The 22362-nt window shown below is 61.0% G+C and overlaps 1 protein-coding gene across 6 annotated transcripts in view; it reads right to left on the bottom strand.

The window, feature by feature from the left end:
- Positions 1-22362, bottom strand: part of PIP5K1C (phosphatidylinositol-4-phosphate 5-kinase type 1 gamma) — a 63374-nt gene that overhangs the window by 12829 nt on the left and 28183 nt on the right. For all 6 annotated transcript variants that reach the window (XM_023183604.1, XM_023183606.1, XM_023183608.1 and 3 more), the window contains exons 3-12: positions 20148-20240; positions 16886-17016; positions 15681-15798; positions 11520-11672; positions 8539-8838; positions 7083-7288; positions 4686-4769; positions 3396-3444; positions 2444-2528; positions 500-664 (exon numbers count right to left, since the gene is read on the bottom strand). In XM_023183604.1, the coding sequence (XP_023039372.1) occupies positions 500-664; positions 2444-2528; positions 3396-3444; positions 4686-4769; positions 7083-7288; positions 8539-8838; positions 11520-11672; positions 15681-15798; positions 16886-17016; positions 20148-20240 (1384 nt within the window). The remainder of the gene's footprint in view (positions 1-499; positions 665-2443; positions 2529-3395; positions 3445-4685; positions 4770-7082; positions 7289-8538; positions 8839-11519; positions 11673-15680; positions 15799-16885; positions 17017-20147; positions 20241-22362) is intronic.

The following is a 22362-nucleotide window of genomic DNA, read 5'->3' as shown; positions in this document are numbered from 1 at the left end:
ACACGAAGGCTTCTGACCGCTCGCAAAATAGAATCCACAGCCCTACACAGCCCAGCAGGCCGTGTGCAGCCTGGCCCGTCCCCTCCTCCTCTTCCCCTCCCTGCTGCTTGGCTCCTTGCTGCTCCCCCAGCAGTGTGGTCCTGCCCTAGGGCCCTTGTGTGGCTATGTCAATTTCTTCATTCTGTCCCCTGCGCTCCCTGACATCAGGCGTAGCCTGGGGGCTGCATGGCTTTGATGGCATCAGATCACAGTGACCCTGAGAGAAGGCGGGAGCTGTCACCACCCCACCCAGTGGAGCCTTCTACACTCAGCTCTCCCTGGACTCTTCCCTGGGGCCGTCCCAGAAGCCCCCAGTCCCTGGGCAGGAGGTTCTGCGGATGCCAGATCCGGAGGGGAAGACAAGAGATGAGAACTCAGGATGAGGCGGCACCCCACCCACTGGGCTGCTGCCGCCACCCCCTGTAGCCCCCACAGGCGCACTCTGCCCTCTGCCCCTCACCTTCGTCCTCCAGCGTGGGGTAGCTGCGGGCCCCCCGCAGGTCGTACTGGGCCTCCTCCCGCTCGCTGGGGATCTGGCTGGCCGAGAAGGCAGCTGTGGGTCCCAGGGGTTTCACAGCCAGCAGGGCTCCACCGCGCCCCTTCTTGGAGGGCGAGGACTTCAGGGCTGCAGGGGAGGGTGGGTGTTGGCGCTTGGGGTTGCTGGGGGCTCATAGCAAAGCCCAGACAGGGCCGCTGCCCGAATATACCGGTGTCCCTGAAACCCACCAGGCCCCCGCCCGTCCCTGAGGCCGGGAAGCAGCAAAGCCTCTTGGCGGAAAACCGGGCTCTGCCCGGGGAGGGACTGAGAGCCTGAGTTGCCTGTCCTGCCTACCCGACCGTCTCTATGAGCCACACTGGGACCCTGGCACAGTGCCTGCCCCTCCTGGGGTCCTGCAGACCTGTGACTCCCATCTGTCCAGCTGGCCAGGGATGCCTGCAGGCTTTATCCCCTTCCATGTGCGGCCCAGCCCGGGCAGGACCCCCATTTTCAGATGGAAACTGACAGTCTTCGGTAGCACCAGGTATTGTGGTTCGAGAAGCCAATGGTTCAGCAGGTAGGGCCTGAGCCCAGATCCAGGCTCACCCGCTGGCTGCATGGCTCAGTCTCTCTGGGCCCCGTTGGCCGACCTTAGCAGTGGGGTGTGGTGCGGCAGGTGATGCCCTACACAGGGCCGGGCCTGTCCTCAGTGTTGTGTGAGCTCTGCCTCCTCACCAAGCTCTTGTGACCTCTGCCCCCAGAATGACCCACACAGCTCCTGGTAAACAGTAGGTGCTCAGTTTGCCTTGTGCAGCTTCCTACAGTCACCAAAGGCTGGCAAACAGCCCTGGATGACTGGGAATGATCCTGTGGCATCAGTCCCAGAGGGTGGGGTGCAGGGACAGGCTCGACAGTCAGCTCTCTGGAGACAGATCCCGATGCATGGTGTCTGCCAATTCCCATGGTGTCAATGAGAGGGGGTCCCTGGCCTCGGGGCCGGGAGCAGGTGTGCAGGCCGGGAAGAGCAGCCTGACTGCAAGTGCTGGGCATTGGTGTGCCTGTCCCTGCTGTCTCCCGGGAGCAACCCCTGCGGACCTGCAGATCATTCATGCCCACCCCAGACACTTCCCAAGCACCTCTGTGTGCCAGGCCTGTGCAGGATGCTGGGTAGCCCGAGAGCCTTCTAGTGGGGAGGGTGGCTGAGAAACAGACCCCAGGGAGGAACCCGTCTGGCAGCAGGTAGGCCACAGGCTGAGGTCTGTGTGGGGGCCTGGAACCCTGAGTCTGCGTCCAGATGCTACAGTGGCTCATGAGAGGAAGCTGAGCCCTGAGAAATGGGGACCTCCCCCGGGTACCCTGTGGGTGAACCCTGAGTCCCCATGCTCCCCACCGTTTGCCCTGTGACCTCCCCGGCCACGCCCTGCAATGCCGGCCTCCTGCCTGGGATGGATTTCCGTGGCGATGGTGATGCTGTTGGAGCCCCGTACACTGAGCTGCCTGCTGGGCCAGGCCCGCCCATCCCATATATAAACACTGTACTCTCACAGCGCTGTGCCAATGGGGAAACCAAGGCACAGAGGGAAGTGCCTGTTCAAGGCCACAAGGCAGGACGAGGCCAGGCCAGGATTCAGGATTCAGACTCTGGCGGTGGCTCCTGTGCAGAGCAAATGTCCCAACTATCCTGCCTCTGGATGAGGCCCGGTCTGAGGGGGGCAGAGGGGCTCCAAGTTTACTGCTCCCCGAGTCCCTCCCGCCCCGCGGGGCTCTCAGCCTCCCCCAGGGTCCCTCCCGCCCCGCGGGGCTCTCAGCCTCCCCCAGGGTCCCTCCCGCCCCGCGGGGCTCTCAGCCTCCCCCAGGGTCCCTCCCGCCCCGCGGGGCTCTTGGCCTCCCGGGTCCCTCCTGCCCCGCGGGCCTCAGGTGGCTTACAGGAGTTCTTCCGAAAGACCGTGTTGCTCATGAACTTGAAAAAGCGCTCGGCGTAGAAGCTGGGGCGGTGGACAGACACCGTGTCCTGAAAGAGAGTTGGGGGTGCCCGGGGGCAGAGGGCGCATCAACCAGCAGCTGGAGACAGCCCTGGACAGACACTGTATGTGTGCAGGGGGCACCTTCTGTGTGAAAAGGCTCGAGATGGGTCCACGGTGCTGTGGCTTCCTGGGAGGGGCTCACGGAACAGGGAACAGTGGCTCCCTCTGGGGAGGGAGACTGGGTGCCAGGGAATGGGTGGAAGCTTTTCCGCTAGAGACCTATTCGTGTTTTTGACTTTTTCAACTAGCTATGAATAAAGTATTCCGGCCAGGCGCAGTGGCCCGCATGGACTTGCAGGGGAGGTTGAGGTAGGATGGTCTGGCTGGAGCCCTGCTAGGAGGTGACCCTTGGCCTCCCAGAATGCAGCCTCCTTTCCCAGCCTCCTTGGGTGAGGAGTGGCCCACATACCAGGACTGTGAATGACTCCACCCTCGAAGGCTGCGGTGGGAGGTGGTGCCCGGCCACTGTGGGCCAGGGGACAAGGACAACCCCAGCGGTGTAGGGCGGCAGCACAGGACACCCTGGCCGGCCTCGTCAGAGCAAGGCAGCACTCCGATCTGCCCTAGGCAGCAGGTTCTGGGCCTTGGCAAGGTCTAAGACATCCCCGGAGGCCTCTGCTGGCCGCCCCCCTGACACGCCCAGTGCTTATTCTGGAAGTTCCCGCCTGGACTTTCTACACACTCTTGAAAAATGGGGATGCCTGTTGGGATCTTGGATTCTACAGGCTGTTAGTTAGTCCTCAATGCTTGGCCCCAGGAGGTCGTCTGCGTTTGTGGAGTGATGGATGGGAGGAAGGCCGGGACGACAGACAGGAGGACAGAGGAAGGATAGGAGGAGGCGTGCAGGTGCTCACCCCATCATGGACGAGGGCCTTCCAGGTGTGCTCCAGCTTCTTGATGAACCTGTGGAGAGAGCGCCCAGAGTGACAGCTGACATCAGCCAAGCCCATGCCACGCCGCCTCACTCAGGGGCCACTGTGCACCCCCGAGGACACTGGGCCATGGCCTTGAGCAATCGTGGCTGTCAAAACTCAGGGCGGCAGGTGCTCCTGGCAGGGAGTGGGTGGAGGCTCTCAGCTTAGTACCCTGCAGTGCCCAGGACGGCCCCACTCCAGACAACCATCTGGTCCCAACGTCCATAGTACCGAGGGCGTGACCCTGTCTTTCAACATTCTAGAGCCCCAGCCAAGCACGGTAGCTCATGCCTGTAATCCCAGCATTTTGGGAGGCCAAGGTAGGTGGATCACCTGAGGTCAGGAGTTCGAGACCAGCCTGGCCAACATGGTGAAACCCCGTCTCTACTAAAAATACAAAAATTAGCCAGGCATGGTGGCACGTGCCAGTAACCCCAGCTACTCGGGAGGCTGAGGCAGGAGAATAGGGTCGACTCAGAAGGCGGAAGCTGCAGTGAGCCAAGATCGCACCACTGCTCTTCAGCCTGAGTGACAGAGCGAGACTCTGTCTCAAAACAAACAAATGAAAAACCGAAAGACACATATTCGAGCCCCAAAGGGAGGCCTCAAACCCACTCCTTGGATTTTCTTTTTTTTTTTTCGAGACAGGGTCTTGCTCTGTCACCCAGCCTGGAGTGCAGCATGGCCACCATAGCTCACAGCTGCAGCCCTGAGCTCCTGGGCCCACGGAATCCTCCTGCCTCGGCCTCGTGAGTAGCTGAGTAGCAGGAGCACGACCAAGCTCGGTTAATTTTTTTGGTATTTCTTAGAGACGGGGTCTTGCTATGTTGCCCAGGCTGGTCTCAAACTCCTGGGCTCAAGCGATCCTCCCGCCTCAGCCTCCCACAGCGCTAGATTACAGGTGTGGACCACTACGCCCAACTCACTCTGGATTTTCAAGGCAACCAGACACCTTCCTTTAGGGCTCAAGAAGGGGCAGCCAAGCAAGAGCTTTCCAGAAGGTTGAGGAAGCCCCGAGAGCTGCTGGTGCAGCTGTTTCCACAGGCAAGCGCCTCTGTGCATGGTTGTCCTGGGGGCACCCACCCACCTGTGGGGGCTGCAGACCCGGGGCATCCACCTGTAGGACTGCAGACCCTGGCACCCACCTGTAGGACTGCAGACCCTGGCACCCACCTGTGGGGCTGCAGACCCTGGGCACCCACCTGTGGGGCTGCAGACCCTGGCACCCACCTATAGGACTGCAGGATGTCAATAATGCCAATGTGCAGCAGCAGCCGCTCCCCGCGGCCGTTCACAGCGGGGATCCCGCCCATCCTGGGGAGAGAGGACAAGGGCACCGTCAGCATCTCACAGACCTGGGACTCGAGGCAGGCAGGGCTGGGGACTCTGGGGCTGGGGAGTCCACCTGCTCCCGTGGGGGGCAGCTTGGCCAAACTCTTGGAGTGGGGCCTGGCACCCGGGAATCTCTGTCCTGACGTCCCTCCATCATCCCCAGCCTCAAACCCGGGCCCAGGCGCTGCTGAGGAGTCCCAGCTAGGAGGCCCGGGCACATACCCTGCCGCCACACACGTGTGCATCGACACACACATGCACACACATGTACGTGCACACACACGCACGCTGCATGCCCAGGTAGGGCCACGGGGTCTCAGGTACAGCCTGGGGAGTTAATTGTCACCCGGGACGATGCCCAGCGCAGTTAGTGAGGCCACACGTGCAGCAGCCATCCTGAAGCCACCAGGAGCCAGACCCGCTGGGCCGGGGCCCTGCACACTCTGCTCACGCCACAGGCTGGTGCGCTCACCTGCTCCCCTGCCAGGCCCGCGAAGACCCTACAAACGCCAGGATGGTCTGAGGGGGAGCTGTGCCTGGTCTTGGCTCCCGCACTCCCCGCAGCTACACCCTGGTTGGGTCCCCGGCTCCTCCTCTGCCATCCATGGGAAATACCATCGCCTTTGCAAACCAAAGCCCAGCTGGTGGCCTAGTGCGAGCCAGCACCAGCCCTGGGGCCAGGCCAGGTGGAACTTGGCTCCACACCTGCGTGGCTCCACTGGGGAAGGCTGCCCCCCAACCTAGGAGCCTACTTCCTCAGCTGGAAACGGGGGAAGCCCGCCTCCCCCCTCCAAGGCTGCTGGGAGGACTGAACCGGTACCAAAGTGAAGGCTCGGGCCTGCCCCCACTGTTAGGGTACTGCTGTGACCAGGGCACAATCTCAGCACTGCTATACGACACCTGTCCAACCCGCCCCTGGGGCCACATCTGGGGACATCTGTGGTTGTCACAACTGGGGGACGCTCCTGGCCCGGAGTGGGTGGAGGCCCAGGACGCTGCTCAGCACCCTGCAGTGCCCAGGACAGCCCCAGGACAGCCCCATACCAGAGAGTGACCTGGCCCTAACATTCACAGTGTCCCAGGAGGGCTCTGTATCTCCCCAAGCAAACCCCGAGCCCTGTGAGGGCAGGGCCTGTCTGCTCCCTCCGCCCCTAGCGTCCAGCAGACACATAACTGAAGGCCACTGAGGTGTGGCCTCTTCTCTCTACCACCGTTCCCATCGTCTGTGGCAGCTTTTTTTTTTTTTTTAAAGACAGAGTTTAGCTCTTGCTGCTCAGGCTGGAGCACAACAGCTCCATCTCGGCTCACTGCAGCCTCTACCTCCTGGGTTCAAGCGGTTCTCCTGCCTCAGCCTCCCAAGTAGCTGGGATTACAGGCACGCACCACCGTGCCCAACTAATATTTTGTATTTAGTAGAGGCGGGGTTTCACCATGTTGGCCAGGAACTCTTGACCTCAGGTGGTCCGCCTGCCTCGGCCTCCCAAAGTGTTGGGATTACAGGCATGAGCCACTGTGCCAAGCTCCTTTTTTTTTTGTTGTTAAGACAGGGTCTCACTCTGATGCCCAAGCTGGAGTGCAGCAGTGTGATCTCGGCTCACTGCAACCTCCGCCTGCCACGCTCACGCCTGCCACACCTTCAGTCTCCCAAGTAGTTGGGACTACAGGTGCACATGCCACCATGCCCAGCTAGGTTTTATATTTTTTGTAGACAGGGGGTCTCGCTATGTTGCCCAGGCTGGTACTGAACTCCAGGGTTGAGGCAGTCCTCCCACCTTGGCCTCCCAAAGTGCTGGGAGCACAGGCATGAGCCACCGTGCCCGGCCAGCAGTCGCTTTGATCTGTGTGGAATCAGATTTTGCAGCCCCTCCTTTCCGTGGGCTGTGTCCTGCTGTGAGGCCTGCCTCGCCCGATCCCTCTGGCCTCCCATGCGCCTTCCACCCCTTTGTGGCTCCCCTCTGCACGGGCAGCGAGTGGACCCCTCTGAGTGCCACGGGGAAACGCCACCTCTGTCTCATTCCCGTGGATGGCCAGTGGCCTCGGCCCATTCACGGGTGAATGGGAAATGCTACCACCATTGCAAGCCAAGGCCCGGAACCCAGCACTCAGCCTGCGGCCCGCACTGTGGCCTGTTTTCGCTCTGAGGCCCTGGCGTGAGGCTCCCATACTCATCTCTCTGTCGCCGCGGATGCCCTCGCCAGCCTTCCCTGCCTGTTTTCACACTTGGGCCAGGGATGGGGGACCCGAGCCTGTGGGGAAGGGAAGCGGGACGGGTCCGGAGGCCCCCCGCCCACCTACGTGTCGTCCGACTCGATGGGTTCTCCGCGCGCGGCGCCGCCCTGGATGGACTCCATGGCCGTGGAGTAGAGCGCCTTCTGGCCTACGGGCCGCTTCTCGTCCGAGGTGCCCCGGGCGCCCTGCGCCTGCCGCTCGCGCTCGTGCTGGTCGATGTTGTGCACGCCCAGCAGCAGGCTGTAGTCCATGATCTTGAAGCTCTCCAGGACCTGGCGGGACGGTCGGGCAGGAGCACACCATGCCGTCAGCTGTCTCCATCCCCACCACGGCTCCTGGACCTTATGGGGGCCCCAGCCCGGACAGCCCCGTGGGCTCGGACGTGAGGGATGGAGTCCCACGGCCATGCAGGGGTGGGGTTCTAGTATTATCCCGAGGGATGCGGGGGCTGCGGTCACACGGCGGCATCAGGGCGGGCCAGAGTGGGGCTTCCAGCCTCACAGCAGGCCGCCCCAGGCACTGGGACGGGGACTTCCCTCCCTGGCTTTGCTCCTTCCTGACAGACAGGGGGCCAGGCCTGTACTCTGACCAGCCCAGGCCCGTGGGCAAGGACCTGCCGGCCTGACAGGTGACACCCAGGTGCGTGGATGCCCAGGGTAGCCTCGAGGCCCCTGAGTGGTCTGCGCAGTTCTCTGGGGGTGTGGGTCAAGTTCTCAAAGGGGTCGGGGAGCTAGGGGTGGTCAGCAGGGGGGCCTGGGTGGAGTGGGGGAGCTGGGAGGTCCCAGGCTCTGCTCCCGACAGGCTGGGGCCTCCCTCCTTGGCTCCACGCCTCGAAGCTGCCGGGGTGGGGCGGGGACGATGGAGCGAACACAGGGACAGGAAGAGCTGCGTGCACCGTTCTTTCTGTCATACGGAGCCGGTGCAGGCTCCACGCGGACAGGAGCCAGACCCCGCACCGGACAGACTTGGGCCCTGGCCATGGCCTGCAGAGCAGGTAGTCATCCCATTTGATGGGTGAGGAAACTGAGGCACAGCAAGCTCTCATGGCAGGCCGGGAGCTCTGGGCTCGTGACCACAGCATCTGAAGGCTGGGCTCGCTTCTCGGGGGTGGGGGGACTCTACCACTGTCACCACGTAACCTCCAGGGGAACCGCTTCTTAGCGGTGCAGACACTCCCAGCCCCCAAGGGCTGGGTCTGGAGACGTAAGTTTTCTGTTTTCTTTGTGAGACAGGGTCTCACAATGTTGCCCATGCTGGTCTTGAACCCCTGGGCTCAAGCCATCTGCCCGCCTCCCAAAGTGCTGGGATCCCAGGCGTGAGCCACTGTGTCCAACCACGTTTTAGGTTAAGGCCATGAAAGCTTGAGCTGCTTCCGGATCCCACGTTGGGGTGGGGCCTGCTGTGGGCTGCAGGGCAGGTGGGCCTCAGCCTGGCACCCTCCCTGGCCCTGGTGCCTGGACCGTGGCCTCACCAGGCAGTCCCACCTGCCACCCTCCCTCCCCGGCCCGGGCCGAGCCCTCACCAGACAGTCCCGCTGCAGCGTCTTGACCAGGGCGCTGAAGGTGTCGGCGTCCAGCAGGAGCCCCTCGGGCATGTCCTGCATGAAGTCCAGGTCCTTGTAGGTGGGGAAGCTCTTCTCCTTCTCCTTCTTGCTGGCGCGCCGCTTGTAGGTGGAGCCCTTGAGGTCGAACTTGAGGTGCATCTTGACCACGCGGGGCAGGATGTTGTTCATGACCACCACGCGGATGTTCTTGCCCCCCGACTGCACGCAGTACAGCCCGTAGAACTTGGGTAGCAGCGTCCGTGGGTTCTGGTTAAGGTTCTGCAGGGGGAAGAGGGGACGTCATGGAGGGCGGCCAGGCCACAGACCTGCGGGGGCGGGCAGAGCTGGCCTCTGCCTCAGGGGGCTCATGGATGCCCCTGGTCAGCCCCCATCTCTCCCCAGAAGCCCTCAGGGACCCCTTTCCTCTGCAGGTGCCCAGCTGGCCTTCCTACAGCACCCCGACTCTCACAGGCCACAGGGTCTCCCCGCCCAACTGTGAGCTCCAGGAGAGTCTGTTTCTACAGAGCCAGGCCCTGAGGCAGGCGCTTCTGTTCCATCAGAGGCTTCCACACTCCCTGCCTGCCCACAGGACATCGCCCTGGCTGGGCTCACCTGTTGGGAGGTCTGGAGGCCAGAAACGCAATGCTCTATCCTGACATACATACATATACATACATATATGTATATGCACACACGCACACACACACATGCACATACAGTGTGCACACACACATGTATTTTCTTGAGACAGGGTCTCACTCTGTCGCCCAGGCTGGAGTGCAATGGTGCGATCACAGCTCACTGCAGCCTCAACCTCCAGGGCTCAAACCATCCCCCCAGCTCAGCCTCCCAAAGTGCCAGGACTCCGGGCGTGAGCCCAGCCTCTATGTTGGTTATGCTTTGCTGTGTTGGACTGATCAACTCGGACCTTCACTCCAAACCTGGGTCCCCAGGCACGGGTCTGGGTCCTGCTCTGCCCTGTAGACCCCAAGCAGGCCCTGGGTGACCCAGGGGCCTCTCAATGACGAACCCCGTGGTGTGCTGCGCAGGTGTCGGGGCTGGGACAGACCCACAGGGAGAGGAGTGGGGGGCACGGCCTCAGGCACCAGCCTAGGCAGGCTCAGCAAACTCCAGCCCCTGGGCCAAATCTGGATGCCACCTATTTTTATAGGGCTGTGAGCTAAGAATGTTTTTTTAGTTTTAAAAAGTGGAGAGGGCCGGGTGCGGTGGCTCACACCTGTAATCCTAGCACTTTGGGAAGCCGAGGTGGGTGGATCACCTGAGGTCAGGAGTTGGCCTGGCCAACATGGTGAAACCCTGTCTCTATTAAAAATAAAAATTAGCTGGGCGTGGTGGCACACGCCTGTAATCCCAGCTACTTTCGAGGCTGAGGCAGGTGAAATGCTTGAACCTGGGAGACGGAGGTTGCAGTGAGCCGAGATTGTGCCATTGCAATGTGCGAGTTTGGGCACATTGCAGATTGTGCCCAAACCGGGCCGCCGGTTCTGGGGCCCACGGCTCATACGGGGTGTTGGCCAGGTGGGGACGGGGAGCCAGGCAGGAGCCGATGCCCACCCAGCCCTGCCCGGGACGGCCCTCAGGGTGTGTGGCCACAGGAGGAAGAGAGGGCGGCTCCAGCCTGGGCGACAGAGCAAGACTTCAACTCAAAAAAAAAAAAAAAAAAAGTGGTGAAGAGGCCAGACGTGGTGGCTCACGCCTGTAATCCCAGCACTTTGGGAGGCCGAGACAGGCAGATCATGACGTCAGGAGATCGAGACCATCCTGACTAACACGGTGACACCCTGGCTCTACTAAAAATAAAAAAAAATAGCTGGGCATGGTGGCGGGCGCCTGTAGTCCCAGCTGCTTGGGAGGCTGAGGCAGAAGAATGGCTTGAACTTGGGAGGGGTGAGGCTGCAGTGAGCCGAGATCGCGTCACTGCACTCCAGCCTGTTGACAGAGCGAGACTCCGTCTCAATAAATAAATAAATAAATAAATAAGTGGGGAAACAGAGAATAGTCTTTGATAACACGTGAACATGATATGGAATTTGCATTTCTTGGTCTATACATAACACGTATGGGCACACGGCCGTGCCCGTACATTCTCATGTGGTCATGGTGGCTCAGTGCCACCCAGGCAGAGCTGAGCCCTGGAGACATAGGACACTGGCTCGCAGAGCCAAAAACACCCACTCTCTGGGCCTTTAAAGATTGAGTTTGCTGAGCCTGATCGAGGGAGCCCGGGCACCTCGCTAAGCATCACAGAGAGTGGATGGAGGAGGGTTCAAGGGGGAAACTGAGTCAGGGGTTGCACGGCGCTGCCCAGAGCCGGGCAGCAGCTCAGGCCCGGCCACATGGGAGGCGCCCACCTCGTCTGGGCGAGTACTGGAATCCCAGACCAGGGAACACAGCCGCAGCCGCCGGCTGCTACTCCCACTCCCGGGGCCTGACGCGCCCTGTGAGGCACGCGGGGTGAGGGGTGGGCCGGATGGAGCTGCCTCACGCCTGCCCGAGCAGCTGGTCTTTTGTGGGGTGCCGGCTGGTGGCCTGTCCCCCTCCTCTCTGGATCCCTCTGAGTCACCCTTGGGCCGCCTGGGCCTCTGTGGCAGCTGAGAGACATTGCCCACGGGCCGCCGGTTCTGGGGCCCACGGCTCATACGGGGTGTTGGCCAGGTGGGGACGGGGAGCCAGGCAGGAGCCGATGCCCACCCAGCCCTGCCCGGGACGGCCCTCAGGGTGTGTGGTCACAGGAGGAAGAGAGGGCAGCTCCTGAACACTGGTGACTGGTGCTGGTGAAGCCCGACGGGGGACCCCCGAGGGGGAGAGCCTGGGGCCCAAGATGCCTCTCGCTGCGCCCCAAGGACGCCTGCTTGCCCCAGCCTTGCAGACGTCTGCTCCTGTGGCCCGGGAGCAGGGGCTGATGGAGGAGCCGTCCACCCGCAGGGCGGGCCACGCACCATGTAGTAGCCGGGGAGCAGCTTCTGCAGGAACTCAGCCTCCTTGTGCATGACCGTCTTGATGATGAACTCGTCGTCGCTGGTGACGTAGAAGAGGGAGCCGCTGGCACCCGGGTTGGACAGCTCGATGAGCGGCTCGTTGCACAGGGAATACTGGAAGCAGAGGAGGCGGGTCAGCGGGCCCCGAGCTGCTGGACACACAGACAGCACTGGCTTCCATCTGCCCAACAGCGCCAGGACCTGACGACGTGTCGCTGCATTTTGCAGATGCGGAAAGAGAGGCTCAGAGACGGGGAGCGGCTTGCCTGAGGCCAGCCAGCAAGGACTGGAGCCTGAGGCCGAGCTGACTCCGCAGCCCGAGGGCTGGCCTGCTAGGACGCACTCCCCAGGCTGCCTCCCACTCTCGTCAGGAGCAGACACCGGATCGTACGGGGGTGCTGATGTGCATGGCTAAGAGGTGCTCCCAGCACCCCTGCAGCTGGTGCGGCCACAACACCAGCTCTGCCCCATGAGTCACAAGCAGAAGCTGTGGGGTGGAACTCAGGGAAGGCTCCCCAGATAGGCAACAGGCAGCTGGAGTACCTGCATATTTGCCCTTCTCTCCTTCCCACCTAGTTCCCTCCTGAGATGCTGATGTGATGGCCGGAACCTCAGCAGCCACACTGGACCAGAAGATAATCTCTGGGATGGAAGCTGCATCTCTGATGGGCAGGCCCCACTCTGGCCCCTGGCACCCCAGTCCAAGCCCTTCCTCCCACCTCTCTGCCCCTTTTTCTCAGCCCCTGCTGTTTGTTTCATGATGTGCTCACTGTCTCTCTGCCTCCACGCCCTCTCCTAGACATTAGGCAGTAGGTCCATGGAGGCGAAAGTTTTTGCATCACTGACACACGACAGATGCTCTATTTGTTAAGGACAAGAGTGAAGATGAGACCACGGGAGCTACCCTGCGCCTTCTGGGTATGGAACCAATGAAGTGTGCGTGTGGCTAAGGCCACCTGGGTCACGCCCTGCAAAATCCTAACTGGTCGCAGATGAGGTCAGAGCCCGCTCCCCACCAGCGGAGTGAGGCAGGCCCACCCAGGGTTAATGCTGGGTCCGTGTCTGCCGGACAACAGAGGGTGGTCTCTGAGTGCTGAGTGCCGCCCGCCCCGCTGGGAAGAACGCTGCTGTGCTAAGCAGGTGGGCGGTGTCCCCAGAGTCAGGAGTGGTGGCAAGTAGAAGCGAGGGGAGGCCAGGCACAGTGGCTCACCCAGCACTTGGTAATCCCAGCACCTTGGGAGGCTGAGGAGGGAGGACTGTTTGAGCCCAGGAGTTCAAGACCAGCCTGGGCAACAGCGCGAGGCCTCATCTGCACTAAAAAACAAAACAAAACAAAACAAAACAAAACACAGGCGTGGTGGCGCACATCTGTGGTCCCAGCTACTTGGGAGGCTGAGGTGGGAGGATCCCTTGAGCTCAGGAGGTCGAGGCTGCTGTGAGCTGGGACAGCACCACTGCCCTAAAACTTGGGCAACAGAGTAAGAAAGACTCTGTTTCAAAAAAAACCCCAACAAGTGAGGGGAACCACCTTTGGAAAATGCTGGAAGAGCCAGAGGTTTGAGGTGTGAGTTGGGTCCCCAGCGCCACACACGCTCCGAGGTGTGAATGTGCTTGGGGGCCAGAGGACGCCGGAAACATGAGGTCACTTCAGGCCCAGGGCCTGGGAATGCCCCTGTCCCTCCTTGGGCTCGAGTCACTACCCCCGCCCTCCACTGCCCAAGGTGGCCTCGGGCCAGGGAACGGCGCCATCAGTTATCACACGTCGGTCAACACAGGCTGGATTCTGCAGAGTCAGCAACGGCCCTGCCAACCCCGACAGCTCAGAACAGCGAGGGTCCTTCCTCCTGCACGCGCTGCTTCTGCCATGGCCTGGCTGGGAGTGACGGTGCAGGGTGAGAGCGCCGTGGGGGGCGGACTCAGAGGCTGGAGGGAGATCTATCCAGGCCACTGCTGTCGCCCAGCCCAGCCATCTGCCTCCCTTTCTCCGCCCACAGCCACGAGCCACAAATATCCACGGGAAACACAGAGCCCACGTGGTTCCTCCGCCCTTCCCGCCGCAGCAGGACGCCCTCCAGCCTCCCGGATACAGACACAGCAGTGCAGAGCGAGGGCGGGTCTCTCCTGGGGCTGGTGCCCTCCCTGGGAGGCCAGGGGATCCCGCCAAGCCCTGGGCCACTGTCCGCAGGTCACCGGCAGCAGGGGACGCCCCATGCAGCCGGAGTGTCCCCCCAAGGCGCAAATCACTGCTCCCTCCCCACGGCGGCAGGACGAGGAGGCTGATCTCACCGGCAGAGCGGAAAACACTGTGGAAAGGCACGTTCAGCTTTGTACAAACACCACCGACGACGGAAATTCTGAAGCCACACGGCTAATGGCAGTTGCGGGGCTGTGGCCTCCATGGGCCTCGGCTGCCACGGGGAAGCAGGCCCCATGAGTGGGTTTCTGAGCCAGGCAGTGCCAGGACAACCCCCCACGGCCTCCTTCGTCGGTGCTGGGGCTCTCGGCAGCCGTGCCACTGACCTCGGCCTCCTCTCCACCCTCCGCTGACTGCTGGGCAGGGCTGAGCCCCATCCTGCGTCCAACCTCCACCTTCTCCTTCCTGGCTGTTCTGAGCTGGGGGCCTTGCTAGGGCTTCCCCTTTTACCAGGGTGGACTGTGACCTCAGCTGTCCAATCAGAGAAGTACCAGCAACCCCCAGTACCCCCCGAGCCCCACCTGTCCCCACTCAGGCTCAGGGGCCCTGTGGACGGCAACACGCACACTGGCCCGTCCTCCCGCCATTGGCTCATGGCCACACGCGCACCAGCCTGGACAGAGGCTGGGGGCCCCCAGGAGAATTCTCACACTCCTGAGATGAGGACGATTCGGGGGTCACCAACACCAGGTTGGCCCCAAGACGCTGTGGGCGCACACCCGGCCTGAGGCCCTGGAATGCGGTCTCATCGGGTTCCAAGGGAGACCCAGACGGCCCCAGCTCGGCTTGTATCCGTCCACTCCTGCTAATGGACGCGGGTGCCGTCTCTCGCTATGAGCCAGGCTGCTGCCTCCCATTCCCGGCTGCCTCACACGGTGGCCTCCAGGTCACCCGAGGGCCACTTCTAGGCAAAATCCCCAGCTGTCTGTTCACTCCCCACTGCCCTGCCGAGCTCAGGCAAACGCTGGGACACTGAAGTCGGGAGGCTGGGCCTTGGTGACACAACCTAGGGGCATGGTGACTCCCGGGCACCTGAATAGGGCTGGAGTTCTCAGGGGGTCGCATGTACCCCCGGCTGCAGCACATGCTCATTCTCCCTGGAAGAGTGCAGCCTCAGGCGCTTGCTACAGCCTGAGAGAAACCAAACACATGCACGGTCACCAACCACCAAAGGCACAAGGAACCGACCACCGTGGGTGAGGGCAGGATCGGAGAACCACAGGCTCCCGGCCCCGGGGATCGCGCTGCCGCGACAGCCAGAACGCCAACCGCACTCGTCTACGGAGTTCGCGTTTTCCCTGACACAAAGTCCTCAGAATGACCAGCAGACTTGGGAAAAGGCCACCCAGAGCTTTGAGAAGTGGTGCTGGCGCTGGTGAGCTCCGGGGCCGCCGCGGTGAGCGCCGCCTTCCACACGCCTCTTTCAGGAGCCTGGATGATGGGCTGCTACGTCACAGGGGTTGGCCTAGATTTTGACTCTTCTAACTTGAAACAACAAAGCCACGGCTAAAGCTTGGGAGGGCCGACTCTACGCTGGTCCCCAGTGGCGCCCAGCCCACGTCCCAGTGTCTTGTTCTAACCCTAAGTCTGAAGATGGGTCAGTCACTTTGGCACCAGGCTGCAGAAAACTGTACCATCTCTTTGGTGAGTGGACGCTTTGATGACAAGACCCACATGACAAGGAATGGAGGAGGCTCCCAGCCAATGCCAGCCAGGACAGAGTTCTGCAGCCGCCAGCGATGTGAGCTTGGAGGCCGATCCTTCCCCCTTCCCCAGTGAGTCTCATGGAGACCTCAGCCCCGAACCTGACCATAACCCTACACCAGGAACCCAGGGAGGCTGCCCCCAGTGCCTGACCCACAGACCCTCCGAGACCCAACACATGTTCTGTTTCAAGCCAGGAAGCCCGTAATGGCAAATACGCTTACCAAGTAATCGTCTGGCCGGATCCCGAAGAGCTCCCGGAAGTAGCGGAAGGCGACAGGTGCATAGGTCTTGAAACGGAAGTCCTGGAAGTGGTGGGCGGGGGTGAGGTTGCTGCCTTCACTGTGGAGGAAGGACAGGAGGAAGCCTGTGAGGGGGCGTGGGCACCTCTCCCCCACCCCTGCCATGGCCCCTCCTAGTGCCTCTAGCAGCTGAGCCTCTAGCGGCTCAGCTCCAAGACTTCCTGGAAATGGCCCAATCTCACAAGCAACATGGGGCTCCTGATGGAACTGCCCCCCAGTAACCACCCTCTCTTCTTTCATTAATAATGGGGCACACATTGTTGGTCAGGCACATGGCTGCCAAGAATAGGACCACGCCGCCCCAGGCTCTTACAGCTTGGTGTGGTCATGTGACTGCACCCAGCCAATGACACAAGTGCAGCAGAAACACTGGTTATGTTCTAAAGGGAAGGGCTGTGTTGTTCTCCTTCTCTTTCCTTCTGTGGCTGGAATGCAGCTGTGATGGCAGGAGTCTGGGCAGCCACCTGGGGCCACTGGTCACAGAATTGTATATTGAGGATGGTGGTGTGGGGTGACCAGAAGGATCCCAGGACCCCAACATCATGGAGCCTCCTGACCAGCCCTGCACTGCCCACTGGTATTTGTAGATTAGAAAAGAGCTAACTTCTATATTTTCTTTTTCCTGTTTTTTTTTGAGACGGAGTCTCGCTGTGTCGCCCAGGCTGGAGTGCAGTGGCCGGATCTCAGCTCACTGCAAGCTCCGCCTCCTGGGTTTACGCCATTCTCCTGCCTCAGCCTCCCGAGTAGCTGGGACTACAGGCGCCCACCACCTCGCCCGGCTAGTTTTTTTTTTTGTATTTTTTAATAGAGACGAGGTTTCACCGTGTTAGCCAGATGATCTCGATCTCCTGACCTCATGATCTCCCCGTCTCGGCCTCCCACAGTGCTGGGATTACAGGCTTGAGCCACCACGCCCGGCCTCTTTTTCCCGTTCTTAAACTGCTTTCACACTGGGTCTCTGATTTAGCAGCAAACCAATGTCCTGACGGACAGAGGGCCAGAGCTCAAGGCCAAGGAGGCGCCAGGAGGGGCCGGGTGCTGCTTTCGAAGGGCGCTCAGGACAGGCCACTCCATGTCACAGCCACGCGTGTGCCGGGTGAGGCCTGCGGCTCCGGGGCCCGGCCCACCTGGGGAAGAAGATGCTCTCCACCACGTAGAAGTCCTGCATGAGCACGTCGCGCTCGGGCTTGGAGCTCAGGTGGCCCACGGTGTAGCCGATGCCCAGCTGGATGGCGCCCTTCAGGGTAGAGGAGGTGGTCTGCGGGGAGACCAGAGCGTCAGGGCCCCCGGCTGCTCCCCACGCTGCCCTGCACCCGCTGTGTGCACCAGGGAGTGGAGACCGTGTCCAGCTGCAGCTCGGGACCCCGCACCTGCCAACCCCCTCCCGGTGGCCCCCGGGGTCGCCTGTCCTGCGGCTGTTGAGCCATGGACATCAGGCCGGGGGATGAAGCCGCCCTCCCTTGGGCCACACAGCCAGGACAGGGCTTGGCTGTGACTGCTGCACCGCGTCACTCAGCCCTCCAGTCCTGTTGGCTAGCTAGGTTCTAGAAGGTTCTCACATTCTGAAACAGCTCCAACTTAGCAAGGGTTGGTTCACTGTCAGGGTTTGTTTTTAGGGGGTACCGTTTACAGCGAGATGCCCAGATCACTTTCACGTCTTCAGATGCGGGTTCCTGCTAGCTGCTTTCTATGTAATGCACGTGGTCACACTGGGCAACCCACATGGCTGCTCTGTGCCTCAGTTTCCCTGCCTGTAGACAGGGACGGGTACAATGGTTCTGGCCCTCTTGGGGACATGGTGTCAGCTGCTATTATTATTTTTATTTGTTTGTTTATTTTTTGAGACAGGCTCTTGCTCTGTCGCCCAGGCTGGAGTGCAGTGGCGCAATCTCGGCTCACTGCAACCTCCACCTCCCGAGTTCAAGTGATTCTCCTGCCTCAGTCTCCTGAGTAGCTGGGATTACAGGCACCCGCCATCACGCCTGGTTAATTTTTGTATTTTTAGTAGAGATGGGTTTTCACCATGTTGGCCAGGCTGGTCTTGAACTCCTGACCTCAGCTGATCCACCTACCTTGGCCTCCCAAAGTGCTGGGATTGCAGGTGTGAGCCACCGCGCCAGCACTGTTATTATTATTATTTTTTAAATTTTTTTGAGATGGAGTCTTGCTCTGTCGCCCAGGCTGGAGTGCAGTGGTGCGATCTCCACTCACTGCAAGCTCCACCTCCTGAGTTCACACCATTCTCCTGCCTCAGCCTCCTGAGTAGCTGGGACTACAGGTGCCCGCCACCACACCCGGCTAATTTTTTGTATTTTTAGTACAGACGGGGTGTCACCCCGTCATGTTAAGCCAGGATGGTCTTGATCTCCTGACCTCGTGATCCGCCCGCTTTGGCCTCCCAAAGTGCTGGGATTACAGGCGTGAGCCACCGTGCCTGGCCGTTATTTATTTATTTTGAGACAGAGTCTTTTGCTGTTGCCCAGGCTGGAGTGCAGTGGTGTGATCTCGGCTCACTGCAAGCTCCGCCTCTCAGGTTCAAGCTGTTCTCTGCCTAAGCCTTCCGAGTAACTGGGATTACAGGCACGCGCCACCACACCTGACTAATTATTTTTTTGTACTTTTAGTAGAGACAAGGTTGCGCCATGTTGCCCAGGCTGGTCTCCAACTCCTGACCTCAGGATTCTCCCACCTCAGCCTCCCAAAGTGCTGGGATTCCAGGCGTGAGCCACCGCGCCCGGCCAGCTGCTGTTATATTTGCCACCAGCATCGTTAGCGTTATTCTCACTGTGTGCTCTTGGGCCATGTTCACGTTAGCCCTGGGAAGCCGCCCACACCTCTGGTCTCTAACTCTGGCCTCCAGTTCTCCTGTCACAGGTGCGAGGGGGCAGGGAGGGAGGTTTCTGCCACTGCCCAGGTTCGGCTGCTGCCTCCCTCCTAAACCACACTCTGGGTGGTGGGGGTCTGGCCTGCACATTCACCTCCCCGAGATGCCACGGACAGAACAGACGTGTGCCCGGAGATACCGTACAAATGGCCCTGAAGCCCGCAAAGATGCTCCATGTCACTGGGTACCAAGGGAAAGCAAACCAAACCACAGGGGGCCGTGCATGGTGGCTCACGCCTGGAATCCTGGCCACTCGGGAGGGGTGAGCCTGAGCCTAGGAGTTCGAGAGCAGCCTGGGCAACGTGGCGAAACCCCTGTCTCTACAAAAACAAACAAACAAACAAAACACCTTGAAGAGACACCACCTCACACCCACCCACGAGGATGCCAGAATCAGAGACAACAATCACGGGGGCTGGTGAGGATGCGGGGACACCGGGCCTCAGTCACCGCTGCTGGGCGTGGAAAATGGTACAGCGGCTGCGGAGCACAGTTTGCAAGTTTCTCAGAAGTGACACTGAGTTACACGTGACTTGGCAATTCTGCTCCTGGGTGTCTGCCCAAGACGAACGAACACACGTATCCACACACAGACACACACACGTGTCCACAGCAGCACAATTCACGATGGCCAGGAGTGTGAACCACGCCAGCATCCACGACGCAGCAAGGGACAAGCGCAGCACGGGCGCCCCACGTGCCAGAACACGACTCGGCTGTGAACAGGAGCGAGGCTCTGACGCGGGCCCCAGCGCGAATGAACCCTGAGGACGCCACTCTCAGTGAGAGACGCCAGACGCAGAAAGCCACACCGTGTGTGATTCCATTTCCATGAAACGTCCAGGACAGGCCAATCCACAGAGGCAGGAAAGGGACGCGGGGTGCCGGGGCTGGGAGTGGGGGATGGGGGGCGACTGCTAATGGGGACAGGGTTGCTATTTGAGCTGATGGAATGTTCTGGAATTAGAGGTGATGGCTGCACAACTCTGCAAATGTACTAAAAGTCATTTACTGCACACTTTAAAGGCTGAATTGTACAGTATATGAATCACATCTCAGTACAACAGTTATTTTTGAAAAAACAAGCCCTAGGTGGGGGTGGGAACAGAGCGGGGGTCAGGCTTCCTACCAACATGGTGTGAGCCAGGCCAGCCTCAGAGTGTCCCGTCCACTGCCCGAGGTGGTGGCAGGGACCATAACCCTTCTCCCTCACCAGGGCCAAGAGCCCAGGCTCTGCTCAAGGTTTCAAGGACTCAGAGCCGGGCAGACATTGCAGCCAGGCTGAGCCACGGAGCACGCTGCCCAGCCGCCCGGCAAGGACAGCAAACAGTGGGGCCTCATCCAGGACTGAGGACTCGAGTCTCTACCCTACACAGCCCACACCTGTCCCTGTGCACACCCTGGTTTGTGTCGGGGGCGACGGGCCCCATCCACGGTACCAGTGGGAACTCCCGCCCCTCCGCTCCCTCCCGCTCCCCCCAGCCAGCTAAAGGGAGCCGAGGAACCTTCTTGTAGGTGGTTTCGCCAGATGCGTCCACACCTCGATGGCCCAACTTCTTCCCATGGCCAGGGCCCGGCTGTGCCGTCATCGACAGGGCCTGGGAAGAGGAAGCAGGAAGCGTTAACTCCGTGAGGAGCACACCCACCGGGGCAGGGCGTGCTCTGAAACCCTGCGAAGAAAGAGTTTAGTTGTTGGGCCCAGCAGGGGTGCACAGGGCAGGGGGCAGGTCCGGGCAACTCCGAGATGCAGCAGGAGGTCCCTCACCCACGGGAGCCTGGTGGGCTGGCTGGGGCCCCTCAAGTGTCCCACGCTGGACGCCCAGAAGTACTCGCTCCGAGGTGGAGACCTCTGGGTCCTCGAGAAGGGCAAGAGGATTGGGCAGCCCCAGCCTCCAACTTCAGGGTCTCCCCCAGGTGCTGTGGACACTGGGGCTGGACTGTTCTTTGGGGTGCTGAGCAGCATCCCTGGCCTCCACCCACTCCATCCCAGCAGCACCTCCCAGTTGTGACAAGCACAGATGTCCCCACACAACTCTGCAAATGCACCAAAAGTCATTTACTGCACACTTCAGAGGGTGAGCTGTATAGCATGAGAATCTCATCTCAGCGAAGGGGGTATTTTTTAAGAACAGGACTGCGGGCGCCTGTGGTCCCAGCTACGCGGGAGGCTGAGGCAGGAGAATGGTGTGGACCCGGGAGGCGGAGCTTGCAATGAGCCGAGATTGAGCCACTGCACTCCAGCCTGGGCAACAGAGCGAGACTCCGTCTCAAAAAACAAAAAAACAAAAACCAGGACTGAGGTGGGGGTGGGAACAGAGCGGGGTCAGGCTTCCCGCCAACACGGTGTGAGCCAGGCCAGCCTCAGAGCGTCCCATCCACCACCTGAGGTGCTGGTGGGAGTCGTAACCCCTCTCCCTCACCAGGGCCCCTAACTGTGAGACCCCTGGGCTGGGAGGATTGTAAAGAGCATCTCGTCCCTGAGGGAGACGGTCTCACTGGCCAGGGTCAGGCCCGGCTCCTACAAGCTGTCGGGCAGCGCAGGCGTTCCAGCACATGGATGAGCTGCCGACCCCAGGGGGCCTCAGCCTGCTGCCCTCGTGGGAGGATGTGAAGAGGGGCCGTGGGAGCCTGAAGGGACACAGAGGCCAACCAAGGAGAACAGCTCCGCCTGACACCATCATTTAAGGAGCGCCACTGCGTTTGCTAGGAGAGCCCACGGACCCTCCACTGGCCAGACCCCATTCCACTGCTATCAGCCCCAGGGACGCTCCTGCAGCCCTGACCCCTGCCCTGCCCTCCCTCCGCAGCGGACGCTGCTCAGCCATGTTCCGTGCATTCTCCCGGGCGGCCGCCAGGGGGCAGACTCTCCCCAGGAATTCATCCCGCCACCCGCGCCACCCTCCACACTGCCCCCAGGCCGGGGGACTCTGAGGAAGGATCCCAGGGTCCCAGGCCTGGTGGACAAAGCCCTCCCGGCTCTGGCTATGGAGGCAGGGCCCAAGGGCGACCCAGGTGGGGCGGGTGCCTTGGGGACTGCTCCTGGGAATGGGGCTCAGGAACAGGTGCCCTGAGGACTGCATGCCCGAAAACAGGAGATGCAGCAGCTCGAGTGCCCTCGGGGGACGGCCCACCCCACCACGCCCACTGGGGCTGGGAAGGAGGCCACTAGGTGCCACAGGGCTGGCAGAAGCTGCAAAGGCAGGGCCACTGTGCAGAGAAAACTCACCGGAGGAGACAGGCAGCAATGACAGGGCATGGAAAGGACCCATCTACACGCACATGTGCACACACACAGGCAAACATGCATATCGGCAAACACGTGCACACGCGCACACAGGCAAACATGCACACCGGCAAACACACGTGCACACGTGCACACAGGGAAACATGCACACGGGTAAACACACATGCACACGCGCACACAGGCAAACATGCACAGCGGCAAACACACGCATACACAGGCAAACATGCACACCAGCAAACGCGCACGTGCACACGTGCAACACAAACATGCACACAGGCAAACCTGCATACCGGCAAACACACGTGCACACGGGCAAACATGCACACCGGTAAACACGTGCACACAGGCAAACATGCACACTGTCAAACACGTGCACACATGCACACAGGCAAACATGCACACAGGCAAACATGCACACAGGCAAACACATGCACACACGCACACAGGCAAACATGCACACTGGCAAACACACGTGC

Source organism: Piliocolobus tephrosceles, chromosome 21 (assembly GCF_002776525.5).
Source record: "Piliocolobus tephrosceles isolate RC106 chromosome 21, ASM277652v3, whole genome shotgun sequence".
Classification (NCBI taxonomy): Eukaryota; Metazoa; Chordata; class Mammalia; order Primates; family Cercopithecidae; genus Piliocolobus; species Piliocolobus tephrosceles.
This window is presented reverse-complemented; position numbering and strand designations above follow the sequence as displayed.